At 37.9% G+C, this 23,353-nt stretch overlaps 1 protein-coding gene across 1 annotated transcript in view; it reads right to left on the bottom strand.

Moving 5' to 3' along the window:
- Positions 1-659: 659 nt before the first annotated feature.
- Positions 660-23,353, bottom strand: part of LOC126483624 (minor histocompatibility antigen H13) — a 40,611-nt gene continuing 17,917 nt past the window's right edge. The window contains exons 2-8 of the mRNA XM_050106667.1: positions 18,640-18,738; positions 18,449-18,531; positions 7,616-7,790; positions 6,004-6,187; positions 5,569-5,689; positions 1,996-2,184; positions 660-1,196 (exon numbers count right to left, since the gene is read on the bottom strand). Coding sequence (XP_049962624.1) covers positions 1,127-1,196; positions 1,996-2,184; positions 5,569-5,689; positions 6,004-6,187; positions 7,616-7,790; positions 18,449-18,531; positions 18,640-18,738 — 921 coding nt within the window. The 3' untranslated portion in view covers positions 660-1,126. The remainder of the gene's footprint in view (positions 1,197-1,995; positions 2,185-5,568; positions 5,690-6,003; positions 6,188-7,615; positions 7,791-18,448; positions 18,532-18,639; positions 18,739-23,353) is intronic.

Below are 23,353 nucleotides of genomic sequence, written 5' to 3'. Positions count from 1 at the left end.
TTCTCTCTTGGGTTACTCACTGAGCCTGTTTGTTTGCTACGCCATTCTCCCTCGTTGCTGACTTCTGTCCATACTCATTGACACACTGTCGACAGATCCACACTAGTTGGTCAGTCTCAGTTGGCTTCTTGAGTCTTTCCTGATCTTTGATTCCAGTCATGATAAGTTCATTCCTCAGGGAGGATAGACAGAAGATAGGGAAGGTTAGAAATTAGTGGGTGGGGGGGAGAGGGAGAACACAGACTAATATAACTTCACTTCAAGAAGAGCTTAGTAAATGATACCACATGGACGTCAATACCTCATACTACCAATATTGTGTCCTTCCCAAATCATGTCCTATCCTCATTGTAAAACCTGCCCCATGCACACGATCTTCAGCAATTACTTCCAACCACAACATGAACAAAGACAGAGCAACAGGTGAAACTACATATTATTAAACTTAGAGATACTCGCTGCACAGTGACCAAACCGTGCAAGGGCATGATGAACATACTACCTGCCTCTGGGAGAATCAATTTCTGAGAATGCTCTGCAGTAACACTCAAGGGACTTTTGTATCAGTTAACCTGTGCAGGCTATTTGGATCATTATCCGTGATTTCAGTTTCTAGTGAAGCTTTCCTTCTATTTACATGTAATTGAATATTGAAAGAGTAGATGTACATAAAATTTTAATGGTAAAATTATATAAACAAATTCCATAAACAATAGCATTCACAGTCAATTTCACAGCTGTACAATTTTACAAAAACCACTGAAACTTGGCAACAGCATTGAGGATGCTGTGTTTCAGAGGTCACATTAAAAGGAAGCATTTACATGGAATCATTTTCACTCACAGAGGTACTAATTGCTAAGTACAAAAGACTGGAAAACATTTGAAAACTTTTTTGTACCTCTTGTGTGCATTTTCAATACTGAAAGTTTGACAGTTGTCTTCATTCGAGAAGTTCTGGAATTCTGGCTTCCTGAATGCATACTGTCATCTCTGCCTTACATTTTTAGATTCAATGTACTTAAGCACTGCTTAAAGGACTTTTCAAGTGCGTAAATTAAGTAGCGTTCAGGAATGAAATAAATGTCTCTGCACCTGTATTTAGATACACGTCTTTTTTTAAAAATCATTTCTCTTTTTTACTGGTTTTATCTTCTGCAGCTTCTGGTTGTTTTTCCGAAGGGTGGTCTTCATACCTGTAAAAATGTCAGTTCATAACACCAAAAAAGTAAGAAAATTGTGAATTAAATTACTTCATTAAAGAGGTTCAATTAAGTACATTAAATATTTCACTTAATATCATTTAAAATGAAACTTTTCAAGGCAAGTAAGTACACAAAATTTACGAGATTTCCAGTACAAAATTGTTGAGGCTTTTGAGGTCACTTGTTGACGTATTGCCTGTTTGGGTTTTGTCTCAAGATTTTCGGCCGACATTTGCTTAATGATTTTTCAGACATTTTGTCAGCACAAGTGTCTACTGTCAGCGGCTCACCCTTCGTACAGGAGCCAGCCACTTGGGCTGGATAGACATCAGAAAAATTGATAAATATCGACTGAAGACCCTAAGACAAAAGCAAGCGTGCATATGCCCATTTCCAGTATATTCGCCACAATATGCTTACTTATTCTGCACTTTGGCCATTTGCACTCAGTTTGGTGTGCAATATATGTATTACCACACATACTTTTATAACAGACACTTTTAGAATTACCCAAATATACATATGTAGTTATTTACTGTTATATGACTTCTGATGTATTAATGTCTTGGGTTTTGAGAAAATTTGAGGAGAAGCAATTTTACTAAGGCTTTTCTCTTTAAATTTCTCAAGTAATATATATCCAGTGGCATATGCAATTTACGACCAATTTTGCTACTATTATGATGAACTTTAATTCAAGTAGGCCTACAGCCACTAATTCCCATATTTGGGGAACATGAAATACACAGATTTTACTTGACGTACTCAAGAAATAACTAAGAATACTCACTGGAACATTGCCTTGATGTCACCTTTCACAAGAGCTAGAGACAACGGGGTTCCTAAGCAGGCAGGAACAAGATACAACAATGCAGGCTGTGCATGCTTGAATATATGCATTACACATATTGTAGCCATGAGTCCAAGAAAGTATGCAACAAATGTTGCATAGAAATATGTGTTAGAATTTCTTTTCAAGCTGAAACATCACAAGGTGAAACAGAACTGATAAAACAATATTTACCTTTAACAAAGGCCAGTTTTACTAGTATGCATGAGAATATCCAATAAATAATAACTATGAGTAAACAATAGTACTATAAATTAAAATAATATTCTATCTGGTGCCGCCTCCATGCTTCATGATTGTTGTCTTGTCCTAACAAGCATAACACAAGGAAAGGAAGTTGCTTTGACCTATTATATGAAGTTTTCTTATGACTTCATACAAGTAATCTTTCCAAGCCCTTGCAGTGTGAAATAGGGAAGCTGTACTTGCAACTGTGCATGATCATTATGGAAACAGTTACAGTAAATTGCACACAAACTCATACTCATGTTTCACAAATATATATTTTCAGTGGGGTGCCAAATTGTACTCACCATGTAGTTGCTGAAGTTTTTATTGGGGGAGGGGGTAGGACGTCAAATGGGCTGACTTGTTGAAGCAGGAGAGGCACCACAGGACATTTTAATTTCCACTGTCTATACTTTTACAAATAAATTCATAAAACTTTGTCAGCATGACCAGGAAGGATTCAGGATTCACACTCATAGCAGTGGAAGTTCAAAAACATAACAAAATAATTTTTTTTACATGTGACATTTCATCATTTTTTTCACTTACTGCTGGCTGCATTTGTTGGTACAGGCACATTTTTCTTCATACATAAGCGATTCTTCAATGAATCCTGCACAGCATACATGCCATACTTACAGGTGTATGAAACTCTAGAATTTTCCAAATATATTAAAAACTATGGTAAAAATTGAGATAATTATAAAAGTTGAGTTATTTTTCCTAAATGTGCAGTTTGAAATGTAACCACTCATTCATTTTTTCATAAATTAAATAAATTCTAGAGTTTCATACACCTGTAGGTATGGTTTGTATGCTGTGCAAAATTCATTGAAGAATCTTCTTACTTATGAAGAAAAGTGTACCTACAGCAACAAAATGATTCAAATGGCTCTGAGCACTATGGGACTTAACATCAATGGTCATCAGTCCCCTAGAACTTAAAAAAAACTACTTAAACCTAACTAACCTAAGGACAGCACACAACACCCAGCCATCACGAGGCAGAGAAAATCCCTGACCCCGCCGGGAATCGAACCCCTAAAGCAAAAAATGCAGCCAATAGTAAGTGAAAAAATGATGAATTACACACTTTTTTCTAAAAAAAAATTCCTTTCTTGTCATGCTGACAAAGTTTTACGTACGAATTTATTTGTAAAAGCATAGACAGTGGAAATTACAATGTCCTGTGGTGCCACTCCTGTTCAAAGTCGGCCCGTTTGATGTCCCACCCTCCTTAAATTTTGTTTGGAAGCACCCTACACTTAACATTGATTCATGTGTCCACTGAACTGTAGAATAGTAAATAAGCTTGTATTGTTTGTTTGACAACAATGCATGCCCAACCAGTAATATATTCAAGCTTTTATATCAGTGTTTGCTGAGATGTGGAATATTTGTGGCTGTCAGAACTACCTTCGTCAAGTGAAGTATAGCATATTATATCCAAAAAATTGACAAGTTTTTCAATTATTGTTGAACTTTACACATTTCATTACATTTTTATACAGTGTGTTCCATCTTTTAACCTTTAACGAGTTCCTGAAGCCTGAATGTGGTTTCACTGACACTTTCCGATACAGGTGAAGGTACTAAACCTCACTCCACTGAAGGCCAAATACTAGTCACTCTGTTAGTATAGTCAGTGAGCCATTGTTCATATTGAAGGAATTTTACAATCCACAATTTGAAATATAAGCAACAAACTGAAAAATAAGTAAAGCCTTGAAACACAGTGGAAAGGTAACTGTGTTCAAAAAATACATTACATCCCCTAAAACATAAGTAAAAATAGACAAATGGCAATGGAAAACCTAAGTAAACAATATCGGTGACTGAGGACATTTTGGAGGATGTTGGAGTGCCTACCCATTCTGTGCAATGAAGGTTCAATGGAATGGGGTGCAATGATGTTATCCTGCTGAGACACAGAAACCTACCCCACTGATGAACCAAAAATGGCAAAAAAACATTATAAAAACTGGACTGTTGGTGAATGGAACAAGACGAATAAACTCCAATATTATCCTATTCTTTCTATTATGATAACAGAGACTTCCAAATGTAACGACATTTCATTTTAGGTTTGCTTCTCGAATGAAACTAGTACCCAAATTCTGCAAGACAAAATGGAATTCTTGAGCTGCAAGATCCATGAAAATTCCAGAAGGATTGCACAGTTCGAGTCAAGCATCTCTTATCAGTGATGGTTTGCTTTATAGTAGTTAGCAAAGGAAATGGACGCTTTTATATTGTGAAAGGGATGACACATCAAGATACGTTGGCTACTGGTCATTACTGGAAACTCGACTTCATCTTTATGCACAATTCTGCACCATGCCACTATGTAAAATCTGTGACTCAATATTTAAATGAGTCCGCACAATTCTGCACCATGCCACTACGTAAAATCTGTGACTCAATATTTAAATGAGTCTGTCTGTTTAGCTGAGTGTAACGTGATTGCATACCATGCAATGGGACCGGATCCAATTCCCGGCGGGTTGGATATTTTCCTCACCCATGGGTGGGGTGTTGTGTTATGTTATCATTGTTGTCACCACTACCATCACCACCGACACACAAGTCGCCCAATGTGGTGTCACGTGAAAAAAGAATGGAACCAAAACCCCGTTTTGGAATGGCTAGGAAACTCACCAGCCATCAATCCAATTGAAGATGTCTGGCAAGGACTAAAGAGGAAGATTGCAAAAGGAGATATACACACATACAAGACCAGACTGATTGAAAAAAAGTTGTCACGAAATGACACACGACAACTGAATTGGAGAATATACTGAAGAAACACAATATGAGTATGCCAAAGAGCATTAAAGATCTGATCACTTCTACAGGAAAGAATACTTTGTTCATCTACATGATTTTCAGTAAAATTGTGTTCCATATCTTTTACTGTAAAACAGTTTAGTAAGTTCACTGAAATGTAGTATCAGTTTTATATAAAATTTAAGTTTATAAAAAAAGCAGAATAAAATTGGTTAGTAAAAACACCGTGTCCATTTGGGGATAAAATAATTTGGCACCAACAAAAGTACAAGTCACTCAGCCTCCACATCCCAGACAGGTAAACTATATACGGAACAGACTTACAAAGGTAAACAATGTTAAAAATTGGAATAATGTAATATAAATGCATTTCCGGCACACTGTAACGAAGTTTGCACTGAGAGTAGTTACAGACAAGGACTGAGGTGTATGTTTTTCTATTAATGCAACAGAACAAAATACCTAGTGAAAATATATTATACTGTACATAACACATACCTGTTGTCAAACCGTAGCAGCAATGCAATGAAGATACCAGGAACTACAATATCTCCTAATCCAAGCATAGCAAAGTTGTTAGCTGCTAGCCCTTGCTCCAGGAAGTCTTGGGGAAATACAACTGTAATAACACCACTTGTGAATGGAACAATTATTTGAAGAAAATTTTTTACTATAAAAACTAATGAAATAACAGAAAATCTAGGAAAAGGATAAAAAATATATGAGGAAAGTCAAACAGCCTCAGTGATACTGACTTACGTGTCACCACAGATGGGTGCAATTGGAAAAAAAAATCAGTAATTGAAAAGCCAGCAAAGTATCTTTATGCACCATGCATGAACTAGCTGCATGGAAATGTTTGCCTTTCCTCATATTTGTTTAACATTTCAAGCAAAATCTTAACTTTGAGAAATAATGAAGACAGTAGCTTACGTTTGATAGGAGCTTCAAATGATTTAGCAACTGTGACCATCACATTAGTCCCAAAAACCCAGAAGATGTCATAGATAAACAGACCGCACAGGAGGATGCAGCCAGTGACAACATTGTTCAAGTGCAACAGTTCAACACCATTGATGGCAAAGGCAATGCCAAATAAATTGTTGGCTACCCAGTGCTGGGAAAATATATTAAAAGTATTTAAGAGCAGACATCAAGGTTACATAGCATTATGCAATACAACACAATTAAAAGTCATGGCATATATCTCTGACATGTGGAAATCCAACTTCACCGTTGTACCGTTAGCTACAAAGATGTTGCATAAAATGTAACACACCAAAATTTTTGGAATAAAAGGAACAAAACCATTGACTAATAACAAAGTGCTGGAATATCTTCACAGCTGAGGATTTAACCCCAACTTTTCGCCCACTTACCATACCACATACAAAATTACATCAGATTATCAATTCAATATTTGTGAAACAAGCTTCTTTTTGCCTCATTAACCTTTAGTTAGTTTGTGAAATACAGATATCTCTATTTTCTTTCTGGTAAACTTCTGCAACTGACAATTTTGTTTACTCCATCTCTTTCTGAAATATCCAATCTGATCTTTCCTCTTCAGTTTTTCAATAAGCATTTGTGGGTCAACTTTTTTTTCCATTTTTCCAATATATCAAATGTTGAATTCCTTCCTTCAACCTCCATACTGCTTCTTGTTTCTTGTGTTTCGTGGCATGTACCAACATTTCTTACACACAAGCCATTTGCTTTGTCTCTTTCTTACTAGATCATATGATTTCTGCATTGTATATTAGATTCAATTTCCAATAACTTTTACTCAAAGGTAATTCTGTTTATCTGGTACTTCGCTGCTCTAGTAGAATTCTGTTTGTACCTTCCTTCACCTTTTTTCCCTTTCATAGTAATCAAAACTTTTCATGACTGCATTCCTGTTTCCTGCTGTCTCACAATGCGTTAATTTTCAGCTGTCTGTTATTCACTCCTGCTCAGTGTACCTAGATCACCATGGAAAATATTTACTCAAACAATGGAAAATCCAGGGTGGAATATAACAATATTATGAAAAGGAAAGTTGCTACTCACCATATAGTGGAGATGCTGAGTCGCAGATAGGCACAACAAAAAGACTGCCACAAATAAAGCTTTTGACCTGTAAGGCCTTCATCAAAACTAGAGCTTTTTTGTGACAGTCTTTTTGCTGTGCATATCTGCGACTCAGCATCTCTGTATATGGTGAGTAGCAACTTTCCTTTTCATAATATTGATAGTATTTACTCAGTCTTTCATGGAGCCTGTCTTTATCTCCTGATGCACTTCTTGAATTACTATGATAAATTGGAAACTAACATGCTACCTTTCTTAGATTAATTTTTAATTAAAATCTTAAGTATTTGGTTCACAATTTTGAACTGGTTCAAATGATGCACATATACAACTATTCTCATGCAGCCATTGCCTCATTGCTCAAATATGAGAGTTCTGTCATTGGGGGACAGATACTGGTTTTGTGTTAAATGATTTTCACTCAATGCTGCACTACTATTTTGTTAGCAACTATTTGTAACTGCGGACTAACCTTTTTGATAAGATACCATGCTCCAATTATCGAACAGAATATTAGGCAAACAACATCATGCGAGGAAAACTGGTAGTTTATTATATCTTCAGAAGCCTCAGGTCCACCACGAGTAAAATGAAGATGGAATGGAATATTAGGTATTGCTGCAGGCACCAGAGAGCTGATCACAGGACTGTAAAATAATCAAAAATATTTAGTATGGTGTAAACAAATGACACAATTTACACACAAAATCAAAACAGTCAATATAACAATGACGCAGACATCAATTTCATAATGGTCTGTATTCAGCACCAAAGTATTCTACATGATACAAAAGGAAAAATCACCTTTAATGTAATGCACATGGCTTCCAGTCTGTTATGAATACCTTAAACAAATTACATCAACTATATTTTTCAATAAGAAAAGTGCAGATACACAGACAGAACCAGTTCTTTCTTATGTTAGCAAATGAAATTCTGTTTCTGCAGTGACTCTGGTAGGTTCCTCCACTTTAACAATATGCCTTGAGAAAACAAATCTCGATTTCACTTCTATCTGATTAACAGGTATTTTTGATGTTCTCAAGCTCCCTCTTGGATACAGTCTTATAAAGTTCTCCTGTAAATGAGTTTTTGCCTTTACAGCACTTAATCTATAGTAATATATGAAAATGTGGCAGTACACATATCCCGTACTGACTGAACTGAAAATTGGCATGATTATGCCTGGTATACTTGGTTCAAAAAACGGCCTATAGCGGTTTTGAAAATTTCGTTAATTCAACAGTTCAAAATGACTCATTTATATGATGTCATCGTAAACTTTGAACTCATTCAATCAAATTTTTTATAACATATTTAGGACTACAACTAGCTCTTGACTATTTTATTGTAAATTATATCATTAAGTATCAAACCGAAGAACAATATAATGTAATTGTATAGATAAAAAAAAACATTTGCCAACCAAGTGGCAGCAGGAAACACACACACACACACACACACACACACACACACACAAAATAAGGTTACACTTATGCAAGCTTTCAGAGTCAGTGGCTCCTCCTTCCAGCAGAAGGGCTGAAGGGGAAGGAAGAGGGGTGAAGGAAATGGACTGGAATGGTTTAGGAAAAGGAGTAGATTTTGGAATAGTCACCCAGAACCGCAGGTCAGGGGAAACTTACTGGATGGGATGAGAAGGAGAGACGTGATCTTTTTCACGTACAATATTCTGCAGCTTTTAAAAAATAAAGTTGGCTACCAATTAGATAATTTGCAGTTTACCTAACATTATACACCCCATTTACTACAATGAAGATCATCTCACTTTTTCTAAAACATTTAATAGCTTAAATGTATTTTTAGTAAGGGAGGGGATCGAGAGAGTGAGTGAACTACGTTTTTCATGTGGAGGTATTATAGCTGCCATTTTCAGGGCTACCCCAGCTGAAACACTGTAGTGGGACAACATCTACACAGCTATTTACACTACAACTGTTCCTTTTCCTTAAAATCACCACAGAATGTGGCGTGATATTTAAAACTTCAAAATTTAGCTTTTATTGTTATTGATTTATTCGTTCTTTGCATCAAAGCATATTTTGTTTTATAAATAATTTTATACACAACAGTTTCAATTAGTAAACAGTGGAGTTATTGAGATTTTTAACTCATACAGCAAGCTGATTAGTAACATTGTCAGTAAATGACAATGACACCCAATGGACAGAAAAGTACTCTTTCTCAAGGATCTAAAAGAGCCAAGGGCATGGACCTTTTTGCATAAAAATCAATTTCAACAGCAATGTAGCTTAACAAAGAGACCCACCTACTATCATTTTGCGGAAACAGTGAAGGATCATCTGTTACAATACAGCATCGCACCTGTCCTCAGTATATAAAACATGTACAGTTGCCCTTTAGTTTAATGTAATAATGAGGCAGCTAGCCATTAAGCAAAACATAAATCACTTGCCAGTAGCTCGATGAGAAAGGTTCTAAGGCACTACCTCATTTGCACAGACATGCAAGACAGTGGGATCATTTTGTATCAACGTCCTTTAATTACCAAAGCTAAGTGATTAGTTTTTAGCACTAGTACATCACTTATTAAAGAAAATATAGATACAGGTCAATGTTGCTGGCTATTACAGACTAATTAATGCAAAGAAGAATAAGAGAACAGTAATGGTTTTGATCATTTAGCAGGCAAACCACATAGCCCACAATAAACTTTATATTACCTTAATATATGAAAACATACTCAGTAGCAAAAATGACTTAACAGAATATATTTACACAGACAGATGGAATATCACAGATAATAAATCTGAAATTGGGAACATTTTGAGAGTTTGCTTAGGATTTTCATTGCTTGAATCATAACACCCTAACGCAAAAGTTAACATATTACAGAATAGCATAGCAGTTTCATGTTTGATTCGGTGTCCTCTGTTGTTTCCGATACATATAAATGATCATGATCTTGCACTTGCAATTTCTGAAGATGCAACTTTTTACTTTTTGTAAGAGAGACAAGTAAATGAATAAAAAATAGTACTGGTACCCTTACTGACAAGGCAGTTAACGAAATACTCACAAATTTCAACAGATAGTTCAAAGCAAATGGATTGTCGCTGAACCTGGACAAGACTTAGTACATGTAGTTCAGTGCTCCTCACAGAACACCACACTGTTTCTCAAACAACTAAATACAAGATGTGAAAATTTACTTTCTTGGGAACATAGATAGAACATAACCTCAACTGGACACGACACAACCCAGAATTAATTAAGCACATTGGTTCAATAATGTTAGCAGTATGCATGATTATTACCACGGATCCTCACACCACTCACAAGAAACAGCTACAAAGGAGCACATCCTGCGTCGCCCAATACCACCTCAGACTAGAACAACTGAACCAAGTCCTTTGTCAGGGCTTTGATTATCTATCACCATGTCCTAAAATGAAGGACATACTAATTTAGATCCTTGCCAGCCCTCCAAAGTGGTGTTCTGTCAGCAACCCAACATCCACAACATCCTAGTCCATCCCTATGCCAATCCCAATCCCAGTCCCTTGCTGCAGGAATCATATCCCTCTGGAAGACCACGGTGCAAGACCTGTCAAATCTATCCACCCAGAAAGTGATTACTCACCAAAAGACAGATCTAACTATACATTTATACTTGGAAATTATGTTACGTAAATACTGATTTTAAATATTTCTGGAAAACAGAGATGAAAGAGGTTTTGGGTGGAATATTGTCACCCTCATGCCTATATTAGTTGATATTTCAATAAATGAATAACTATTATTTATCTTTACCACCGTACCTTCTTTAAATTACATTTTCTTTTACTATCCTACCTGAAACATCCAAATAATGCAACATCAATAGAAGGTTATAAAGCAATGGAAAGTCCAGGCTGGAATATCAACAATACTGTGGAAAGGAGGGATTGCTAGTCACTGTAAAGAAGGCAAGTTGAACTGCCGACAGGCAGATATGAGCTTTTGGACCACACACACACACGCACGCACGCACGCACGCACGCACACACACACACACACACACACTTTCACAAAAGAAAGCACACCTCATACACACTTGACTGCTATCTCTGGCCAGAATGCAACTGTGTTGCATCTAATGGAAGCAGCAATCCAGAGTGGGGCAGGGAGAGGGAAAATAGCAGGGTACAAGTGGGGAGAGAGAAGTTAGCACTGTCTGGTGGAGCATGCAGGGACTACATTGTAGCAGGACAAGACTGCCCCAGGTGCAGTGTGAGGAGGATGTAGGAGAAGGAGAAGAGAATGGGGGGGGGGGGGGGGATGGGGAGTGGGAAAGGAGAGGAGCAGCTGTCCATCAGGATGGATGGCCACTGTCAAACTGTGGCCAAGAGCCAAGTGGACCACCCTGTAGCACAGCATGAAGCTGGAAATAATAAGCTTGATTTCAATGACTGCTTCACAACCTGGGCCATCCGGATCCCACCATCCACCACAAGCTATTCTGAACTATGCAGATGGGGATTATCCTTACAGCAGTCTCAGCTCCTGAGAACATCCCTGCCTCCACCTATGGTACCATACTGCCCCACACCCCCCACCCAACAGTTTCTGCCCTCTCTATCCTATCACCTCTTTCCAACTCTTGTCACATCACCCTCATCATGCACCGCTCTGTGGCAATGCAATAATCAGTCCTTTTCCCTTCTCTGCTCCTCTCCTTTATCCACTCCCTATTCCCATTACCCTCCCTCCCTCCTTACCACTGGAGCCTGCTGCACCTGACAATCCTGTCTTACCTTGAACTAGTCCCTGCACACACTGCCATACAACACTGTCATCCTTTCCCCCACCCATACACTTTTACTTTTCCTCATTTCCCACCCACTCTGGGTTGCTGCTTCCGTTCAACACGACACAGCTACATTCTAGCCATAGTGGCAGGAGATAACGGTCATGCGTGCATGAAGTGTGCTTGCTCGTGTGAAAATGTGTGTCTTTTTTTCCCTTTCTGAATAAGGCTTTGGCTGAAAGCTCATGCATAATAGTCTATTCAGGGTGCCTGTCTGAACGTGTTGTCTATACGGCGAATAATAATATATCCTTCGATAAAATTATCTACAGAAAGTTAATAGTAGTAATAAAGTGGAAACAATATGCATTCTCCACAAAAATATTTTTAAATACAAATCCAGTAGTATGAGGTGTGGATATCACACCAAGTAGGGGAAGAAGAGCAGGGATGAAAAGTACTAGAATTGGATTACGTTGCATGAAGTTTTAGCATCCAAGCGATATAATTTATGGTCCATAGCAGCACAAATGGATAATTTTTGAAAAGACTTCTATAAATAGATAATACATGTTTTGGTCGCACTTAGTGGAATGTAGAGGAGTACTTACAAGGCAAAGAAAGAAAACCAAGCAATTGGGTACAGATTCACAGTAAATTAGTGGTAAGTTTACCTCAAAACACTAGAGTAGGAAGGATAGAAGAGAGGTATATGATTATAAACAGGATGCTGTACCCTTTATATAAGTGCATAGCATCCTCTTTATAATAATATCTCTCTCTTCCATTATATGGTGTAATGAACAAGGTACGTTTATCGAGAAAGGACCTTAACCTTGAGTGAGAAAAGGTAGAAAATACATAGGGACATCACCACTTTGTGAAAGGTTATGTGATCTACAAAAAGTCCTTTGGGGGAAGGTGGTTCTACAGAAGTAGAATACTAAAATTTTGAGGCTCACTTCAATGTTACAAATAATATGAGGCTTGTACCAAAAGTAAAGTTCCCATATTTTTTACAAATAGAAGACATTGTTTATTATTATTAATTTCTACATCATTTGAAAGCTTACATTTCTGTCTGTTTTTCAACATTGTCTCCATTTTTTTCGACACTCTTTTGAAAATGGTGCTCCAGCTTTTGTATTCCTAAGTTGAAGAAGTCTCCCGCCAACCCATTGATGAAGTGTGCGACTTCTGCCTGGACTTCATTGTTGCTCTTGAAGCATTTGCCACCTAAGTGTTCCTTCAGCTTGGGGAAGAGGTGACAATCGCTGGGTGCTAAGTCTAGGATGTACAGGGGACAGGGCATAACAGTCCACCCAAATTTCTTCTAAAGCTCCTGTGTTTGACGAGCAACATGGGGGTCGAGAGTTGTCGTAAAGAAGCACTACTCCCTTCAGTCATCCTCTTCAGTGATTCTGGATTGCTCACCCGAGCTTGGCCAATGTTTCACAATATCTGTCTGAGTTTATTGTCATCCCAGTTGCATGAAATCTATGAGGAATACCCCCTTCCCATCCCAAAACACAGTCGCCATAACCTTTACTGCCGACTGTGTTTGTTTGATTTCTTTGGTAGCCGTGAACCAGAGTGACGTCATTTACGAGATTGTTGTTTTGTTTTGGGGGTGTCATGAAACACCCATGTTTCAACTCCCGTGACGATAAGAGTCCAACAACTTTTCCTTGTTGCCCCCCCCTCATATTGTGGAAGAAACTTGTGAGCACAGTCAAGGCGTTGCTCCTTATGTCCGTCAGTCAGCATCCGGGGGACCCAGCGAGCACACATCTTGCGATAACCCAATGTTTCTGTTAACGTTCTTACAATTGTGCCATGGGCAGCTTCAGCAATGCGTTCAGCAAGTTCATGAACAGTGACCCTTCAATCTTTGAGCAGCTCACTGTTGATCATTTAGGCAATCGCATCCGAAACCGGCGGTCTTCCACTCCGTTCTTCGTCCTGAATTTCCGTGCCACTCTCAGCAAAATCCCTGCACCATTTGCGGAGGACATGCACTCTTCACCATAAACCTCAATCAGTTGCCGCTGAATCTCTAAGGGCAGTAACTTCCTCGCATGGAGAAACTGGATTACTGCTCAAACCTCACATTGGCGAGAGTGGCGATCAACACTTCTGTCTCTGAAGGCTGCCAATCCAACATTGAGCGACGTAGCAAATCACAGACGGGCAGGCTTGATAGTCGGGGAACCACTGTGCATGGCACTGTTGTCGGATATAGCCTCGTACATTCCCTTGAGCCTGTAGCTCATTGGGAACCTTACTTTTAGTGCAACCCTCGTAGGAACACATCCGAGTTGTAGTGGTCTAATATATTAGATTAGAAATTAATTAACAATGAGATGAATGTGTGAGCTCTATATGCTGTTCTTAAGGAAGACTGTAATTATGAAGGAATATATCAGGTGAATAATGTTCCAAAAATGTAACTGCTCTTGGTTGTTAGCAGTGACTACAATGTCATAAAATATGTGCTGTTGTAAAGAATGAAAAGACTACTGACAAATATGATGAAATAATCTTTGCATACAACCAATAAATCATTGTGGGTGCATATTTTGCAAGTATATCTTATTATATTTTGTAAGGGTTTTGTATAAATCCAATTTATTAGCTGAAAATATCTGATGTGTTGTTGTAACAAAGATATCAATGTGACTTTAACACGTATAGTCAGGCTTATATGAAATACCTGGAGAAATGAAGAATGGACTACGGGTGAATATGAATAGAAGCAATACACAGGCAGCTTCCGGATGAAATGGGTAACTTATTTAATATTATGAGCTTGCTCTTTCTTGATTTGCACTGATAAGAAAAACTATATTTGCTAATCCTTATTTAATTGAATAAAATGAGAATAGCCATCTTTGTGGTTATCTATGGGCATATAGATGAACTGAAGTAGCATGACAATGATCTAAGGTTCAAGATTTGAATTTTTTGGGGTGCCATACTTAGAGAGTTTAAAGTGGGATTACATACGTTGCCAATGTGTAGAACTGCAAGTCAATGCAATTGAAGGTTCACAATGAATGGGGAATTAGTTTCCTATTTCTAATCTTACAAAAAGAAATTTTTAAAATTATTTACCACTATTATTGGTTTATATTCACTGAGTGCGGTGACATTCATCTATGGGTGGTGTAATATGTCACTTTGGTCATCACCCAATGTCTGGCTACCCAAAGAATGATGGTTGTGACACAAAGTATTTTTATTAGTTAAATAATTTAGGATCAAAAGCGGTTTGAAAGTTTTTGTTATTGTTTGTGTATGTACACGGGTAAATGGATGGACCCCACACAGCTTCTAGGTGGAACAGTGGTTACTGCTTTACCACGACTTGCGGTACCTGCTGGTCATACAGTTATTCTGTGCTGTGTTGTTTTGCCTTAGAGATAAACACACACCATGGAAAAGAGTGTGCTGTGACAATACTGATGATGTCATCAAGAACAAAAGAATAATCTCATTGTCTGTTAAATATGTATTCATATTGCTTTTTTAACTCTAGTTGTCAGTTTGTCATTTCAAACTGAGAGTCCCTATAAAGAGGAATTAATATGAATAGTAACTGTATTTGAGAGTATGAATATACATCATGTTAATTTGAAAGTGTCAATTATTTTTGAAACTGGTTGTTTTGCTGCACTCCTTGCTTCCAGCAACTACTGCAGAATTTGATAAAACCAAGCCCCAGCTTCTCAGGATGGTGGAACAAAGTGAGGGAATTAATATCCTGAAGTTACAGCCCATGAACAAACTTTTCATCGACGAACCAACAAGAACACCGCATTCAGTCAACCTGATAGAATTTTTCAATATATCAGTTTGAAGATTTAGTTTTACATTTGTCACTTGTAATTGCCTTTAAGGCATCATTAGTGGTATCCATCTTCACGTTTAAACTAGTAAACAACTGTTCCTTATTTTTGAAGAACTTTTTGATTTTGGCTAAAAATTAATGCACATTTTTTTCTCTATTGTTTTCATGGGAAGCTCACTGATGTTTAAAAGAGCAAGATCTCGGACACGCAGAACTACATGATAATGTGCCTAGAATAGAAATCGCTCACCCCAAAACAGTGGTATGAGCCATGCATGCAAAACTGTGCATCTCAGCATGTGAGACTTTTGAACGATTACCTATTCAGGTCTCTCAGAGGAACTTTGCTAATGCACAGATACCAAATATCAATAGAATATGCCCAAAAACACATATACATTATTTCAATGTTAGGACTTATTGCATTACTTACTCCCCTATGCTTAAAATAATTGCACTATCTGGAGGAAAAAAAAAATTCTACTGATGTGATAGTGTTGCACAGCTATTCAGTTTTAGTGCTGGCATGGGATGTCATTGAAGTGATCAAAGCACAGTGGAACAGAACAATAAGCATATCTGACTAAAGCCACTTTTTCACGTTCAACATCATCTTTGCACTCAAACAGTCCAGTATCAAACGTCACACTAATTACCTTTTCAAATGGTGATGTTAGTATATTAATTTCATATCCTGCCTTTTGCCAAGCATGTAGTAACACAGGCCTGTACTTCAGTTCAGGAAGCTGACTGTATAGCACAGAGTGATGTTTGATGACAAAATGGTGGTTGTATAACTTTACTTGTGGTTTTTCACATTGTAGTTATCATTTAGGACTTATATTACCTAAAGAAGTATACATCAATAGGTTGGCAATAATTTTTTGCCTTAAGTGTGTTTTGGGTACTATTTAATACAGCTTCTTTTGTTGAAGATGTGTTGAGTATTGCAAGCAGCAGGAAAGAAATTAATCTGTAAGTGTTGGGTGTTGGCACAAGGAAATGCTGCTAGTGTGAAATTAGAAGTCATGATACTGTGCTTCTACCAGCAATAGTAGAAACACAACTGGAGAAGTGTTGAAGTATCAAGAATAAGATTCCCTGAAATACTTCCTTTGTAATAACACCAATTTCATCTGTAGGCCCTTTGATTTTTATCTTTGGCATTTTCTGCTGCAGACCTAGGATTTTACCATAGCCCAGATGGTATGTTTTACAGTCACTGTAGCATTTTTGACAGCATTGTGTTGATTTTAAAAAGTATATATATATATATAATAGAGGGAAACATTCCACGTGGGAAAAATATGTCTAAAAAGAAAGATGATGATACTTACCAAACAAAAGCGCTGGCAGGTCGATAGACACACAAACAAACACAAACATACACACAAAATTCTAGCTTTCGCAACCAATGGTTGCCTCGTCAGGAAAGAGGGAAGGAGAAGGAAAGACAAAAGGATATGGGTTTTAAGGGAGAGGGTAAGGAGTCATTCCAATCCCGGGAGCGGAAAGACTTACCTTAGGGGGAAAAAGGACAGGTATACACTCGCACACACACACATATCCATCCACACATACACAGACACAAGCAGACATGTCTGCTTGTGTCTGTGTATGTGTGGATGGATATGTGTGTGTGTGCGAGTGTATACCTGTCCTTTTTCCCCCTAAGGTAAGTCTTTCCGCTCCCGGGATTGGAATGACTCCTTACCCTCTCCCTTAAAACCCATATCCTTTTGTCTTTCCTTCTCCTTCCCTCTTTCCTGACGAGGCAACCATTGGTTGCGAAAGCTAGAATTTTGTGTGTATGTTTGTGTGTCTATCGACCTGCCAGCGCTTTTGTTTGGTAAGTTTCATCATCTTTCTTTTTATATATATATATATATATATATATATATATATATATATATATATATATATATAAAAAAACAAAGATGAGGTGACTTACCCAACGAATGCGCTGGCAGGTCGATAGACACACAAACAAACACAAACATACACACAAAATTCAAGCTTTCGCAACAAACTGTTGCCTCATCAGGAAAGAGGGAAGGAGAGGGAAAGACGAAAGGATGTGGGTTTTAAGGGAGAGGGTAAGGAGTCATTCCAATCCCGAGAGCGGAAGGACAGGTATACACTCGCACACACACACATATCCATCCACACATACAGATGTGGTGTCTGTATGTGTGGATGGATATGTGTGTGTGTGTGCGCGCGCGAGTGTATACCTGTCCTTTTTTCCCCCTAAGGTAAGTCTTTCCGCTCCCGGGACTGGAATGACTCCTTACCCTCTCCCTTAAAACCCACATCCTTTCGTCTTTCCCTCTCCTTCCCTCTTTCCTGATGAGGCAACAGTTTGTTGCGAAAGCTTGAATTTTGTGTGTATGTTTGTGTGTCTGTTGACCTGCCAGCACTTTCATTTGGTAAGTGACATCATCTTTGTTTTTAGATATATTTTTCCTACGTGGAATGTTTCCCTCTATTATATATAGTTTTGCAAAGGTTTCCAGTGGTCTGGTGCTGAAATCTATCCAGTTAAGAGCCAACATATGAACATGATTACAGTGATAATAAACACATTGGTAGGGTCCTATATTTAACTTCTGTTGCACTCAAAAACATTAGCAAGCAAACATACTGCCTCCTTTACAAGATACCTAACAATAACAATAATGTATTACCTCAAAAGATGGCACAAAGCTAGGACACCAAGGAAGAAGAAGTAACCCGTCAACAACAGGTTAATGTATTCTTTAGAGAAGATCTGAAACAAAGTTCACCTTCATCTGACATATCAGAAAAATGTATCGATCAAAATTGTACTTCTAGTAAACAAGATATAATTTTTCTGTACCATTCCTAGTAAACTAACCTGGAAGAAGATGTACAAACCAAAGAGAGCAACACTTGCTATAAGAGGAAACATCGCAGCATCTTTGTGTGACATAGTCTCAGGTTTCTCTCCAGACTCCTGAAAAATTTAATTACATGTTCATCTGGTCCTTGCTACAAGTGTTAATACAATTTTATATAAAAATAAAAATTTCAGTGTCACTAACTGAATCCACTTTAGCAAACGACATTCAAACAGAAGAGCTGAGCGTTTCTTCCATGCACATTTCATTTCATGAAGCAAACTGCGCTTGCTGAAGTTTTTAACACTTTGAATGATACTACCCCAAAAGGAGTTACATGAGAAGAAAATGGCAGATATGGTTAAAAGCATTATTAGGTACACTACTTGGCACTCACTTATGAAAAAGACAATGAAAACATGAACAACTTATTGGCTTGAAATGCCCAGCAGAATTAAATTTAGCAATGAGCACATCAACAGAAAGTTGATTAGACTAAAAATGGTAAAAAGGATTCTGAAGTCTTATCACTGATCATCTGCCATAGCATGAAAAAAATCTAGAAAAATTTGTCAATACTTCCTACTTGCACACACACACATTTATCTGTAACAGCCCAATACAATAAACAAAATAGAATGATGATTAAGATTTAATATTCCTATGGTATATGTATCAACAGAAATTAAGCAGTCGATTTGTTAGAGATAGGTAGGAGATTAAGCTAATCTCGGCCTTGGTTAAAGGCATTGTGCCAGTGTGTGATTGAAGGGAAATAACAGAAAAAACATGAAATATCTTGACAGGAATTTGACTCTTTATCTACAATACACATAACCTACAGCAAATATTGACCAACTTCCCAGTGTTTAACAGGAAAATATACCAACAGAGACTAATGTATTTCACATTCTTTTATAACAAATCTGCTTAATATCAACTGAGTCAGAAAATCCTCTGCCTCTTTTTACTGCAACATTTTGTCTCATATAGGGAAAAAGGAAGATTTTGGTTTAACACCCCACTGGTGATGAGGTCATTAGAAATTAAAAGCAAGCTAGTGCTGGCGAAGAAAATCAGCCTAGCCTTTAAGTGACTGAGGGAAACCACAGAAATCCTAAACCTGGACAGCTGAATAAGAATCTGAATTGCTCACCTCCCCAAACGAATCCAATTCCTTACCTTAGCACCACTTTGCCTGGTTTCACAATGGAAGGTCTCTAAATTTCTTGACTTTTCATAAAGGAACAGAGAAACTGTCAATAAATGCCACCACATCAAAATCCCATCTCCTTAAAATTCTGCTTAAGAGTATGTGAAACGTGTCTAACATCATTAAACAATTTGCAAACAAAGATAAAAATGGAACATCAATTCTGTTAATCAAGGGGGTTAACTAACATGCAGGGAAGGCATCAGAATGGGGCCTGCGGAGACTGTATTGGGGAATAGATGTCCCTTTTAAACATTGCCTCAAGATCAGGAGGAAAAAGTCACAAGACCAAAAAACTAACTGGAAGACTCCCTAGTGGGACAGGGTTGGGAAGAAATCTGTTCATACCAGACAGTATATAGGAAAGGAATCCTAAGTTAACAACAGCTCATTCTCCAGGTCTTTATTTGTAGCATTGTTAATTATGTTTCAGTTTGTTGCACTTAAAATCTTAAAACTTAATATCTGAAATAAACTTTTTAGCTCTTCTGTCAAAATGAAATAGTAATTTTGCTTTATGGTACATTTCGTATTTTTATTTATGTAAGATGGGCAGGTTAAAAAAGGTGATAAAATAACAAAGCTGAGTTTAAAATATATGCACCGGAAAGATGATTCATCATACTTTTCATAATAGTATTGATTTTCCACCATGAACTTTCCGTTCTTTAAATTTAATATCTGCATGACTAAAATTCCATATTTTTTTCCACAGTGCATCGTTTATGATTTTGATGTCATCAGTATGATAGTTTGTATTGAGGGTGAGCAATAGCTGACTCAATAGTGCTTGTTTGGTTTCTGTTGAGAAATATCTATAAAATATGAACAGTCAGTCAATAACTGCTCAAGCAGAATTTAAAATCTTTCTGATACTCCCAATAATGGTACAGTAACACTACACATTTTCTTTTGCATAGAAAACATAGCAGTGGTGGTGGTGGTGGTGGTGGTGGTGGTGGTGGTGGTGGGGAAGGGGGGGGGAGAGAGAGAGAGAGAGAGAGAGAGAGAGAGAGAGAACAAGCAAACAAATCACAAAAATAATTTATATCAGACCTGAAGATAGAGTACTAATTCCAAAACATTAAAAACTGTGATAGTTACACAATTACAGTCAAAAGTCACAGATACAACCAACAGGCAATAATGTGGTTATGCTGGACAATGAACTAAGATGTCCAGTTAGAACAATCAACATGACATCTTGTACTCTATCAAGTTTGAGAAGTCACTAATAGCCAAGGTGTTTGTTTATTCCAACTGTGGGTTAAAGGGAAGAGTACAATGTATGCAATTTGTCGAGAAAATTTATGACAGTTGGATACATCCTAAAAATCACAGGACTTTTCTGAGACATTACAAAGACTTTTGGCTATGTAAACCATTCCCTACTGCCCCATAAATAAGATGGCTACAGAATTAGCAGCAGGGCTTTGAAATGATTTAATTTATAACTAACAGAGATAAAGTAAAGTGTGTCTGTAACATCAGGTACATGAAATTGTCTCTCAAGACTGGGGAGTCCCACAAGGTTTCATTGTAGGCTAAATCCTGTGTTTATTTTATATAAACGATTTACCTCTAATTACAACACCCAACTCAGTTTTATTTGCAGAGGACACATTTGTACTCAATGAAACAAACCACAAAACATATTCACCACAGAGCCATCAATACCTTAAACAACTCAGAACACTGGTTTGATGTACATAGATTAAAAGTAAACATGACAATGATTCAGCTGGCACAGCTCAGTACCTAAACAATGACAATCAGAAAAGTTCTGCATTATGTGTGAAATTCAGTGACTTTCGAAAGCAGGTGTGATCAATTTACTGGGTATCTTTGTAAAAAACTTTGTGGTATTTTTAAACAGTCTACTGCACAAAAAATTAAACTATCTTGCATTCACAATAACAATACTGTCCTATGGATGGGACATTAACACTGCATTTGATGGGTTGGGGGAGGAAATAAACAGTAAACTCTTGAAGTCCTCGGTCTGCAATAGTAAAAGTGAAAAAGGCTGTAAACTTTAAGAACACTAGTACAGGTGACAACAGCAAAAAAAGGTGATAGCCATGATTAGGTGTGTAGGTGAGTGGGTGCAGTGGAGTGGTTCCCCATGGCCCAGCAATCAGCAGGTGGTGTCCTTCACACAACCACCCCACTCCTGATCGGCTTACAGTCAAACTACTAAAAGTGGGAATAGAATTCACTCCCTCAGGAAGCATAAAACCCCGCTCAACTGGTCTTTCATCAAGATCTAGTAAAGGATTCATTAAGGTCTTGCCTTCATTTGAGTGCCATGTGAAGGAGCTCACCGAAAACAATAAAATCAGATGTGGCTCTAAAACAGGCTAACCACAGTTAAAAGTAATTAAAAAAGAGGATGACTGACTGAGGAGGTAGGGTCTTGAGGTGCCCTGGGTCCAATATGATGGGATAACACACTAACTCAACCAATCCCAGCCCCAGCCCCAACCCAAGAGCAGTTTAAGAAGTTAGCTCAGAGAATAAAAACCACTTTCTCAGAGGAAACTAAGAACCAGTTCAATTGTCTGTACACTGTTCACCAACTTTGGAGGCCAATAATCCAGCAAACCATGCTCGGTGATGGGAGCCAGGAGAGTGCATTACCCAAGTAAGCGAACTACTGTTTGTAAGGCTCTGCAACCACAATGTGCTTGTGGCTCACTACATACAATAAAACTATTGGTTCATCTCATATGACCGACATGGAGATGACACAGGATGGTGAATTCCTTCTTGGAGGAACACTATGAGCAGCGCCGTGCAGCTGTAATACCATTGACAGCACGGAGATAATTACAGGGGGCAGTAGCCCACTAGATGATTTTCCATCTCTTAGTAGGTATTATCTGCACAAGCAACTGGGATCATCACAGCAAATTCTGGGTGAGTAATCACTTTTCTAGCCGAACAGCCAGCCAGTTTATTGCGCAGGATACCTTGACCTGGGATTCCGAGAAGGGAAACTCAGCAGTTAGTACAACTAAGGTCACAGAAGACTGAGTAGCAGATATCACATGGTGACAGGATAACATTGATCAATAGCCTGCGGACTCATCATCGAGTCACTAAAATTAAAACACAGTCGACAGTCATCTCTTAAATAAAATGTATGGTGCCGTTAATGGTTATCAGTTGCACCATAAATACACTACATGTTCCCGGCAACAAACGTTATTCTTTGTGTGTGTGTGTGTGTGTGTGTGTGTGTGTGTGTGTGTGTGTGTGTGTGTGGGGGGGGGGGGGGGGGATATAGAAGCACGTCCTGTCATAATATAGTTTTACATTCGTCACTGTAAATGATGATAGGTGCATTTAAATGATGGTAGGCGCATTACAACCCAGAAACTCGAAGGCGAATGTAAGGGGGTCAACCGCCCTGAATGGGGAGAAAGGGGCGGGCATGGAGATGGGCGTGGGGGGGGTTACAATCAGCGGATAACTAGGAAATTATTGTATGTGGCTGCTGCTTCAGCAAGGAGATT

This window comes from Schistocerca serialis, chromosome 6 (assembly GCF_023864345.2).
Source record: "Schistocerca serialis cubense isolate TAMUIC-IGC-003099 chromosome 6, iqSchSeri2.2, whole genome shotgun sequence".
NCBI lineage: Eukaryota > Metazoa > Arthropoda > Insecta > Orthoptera > Acrididae > Schistocerca > Schistocerca serialis.
Note: the sequence above shows the minus strand (reverse complement) of the source record. Positions and strands in the feature narration are given on the sequence as shown.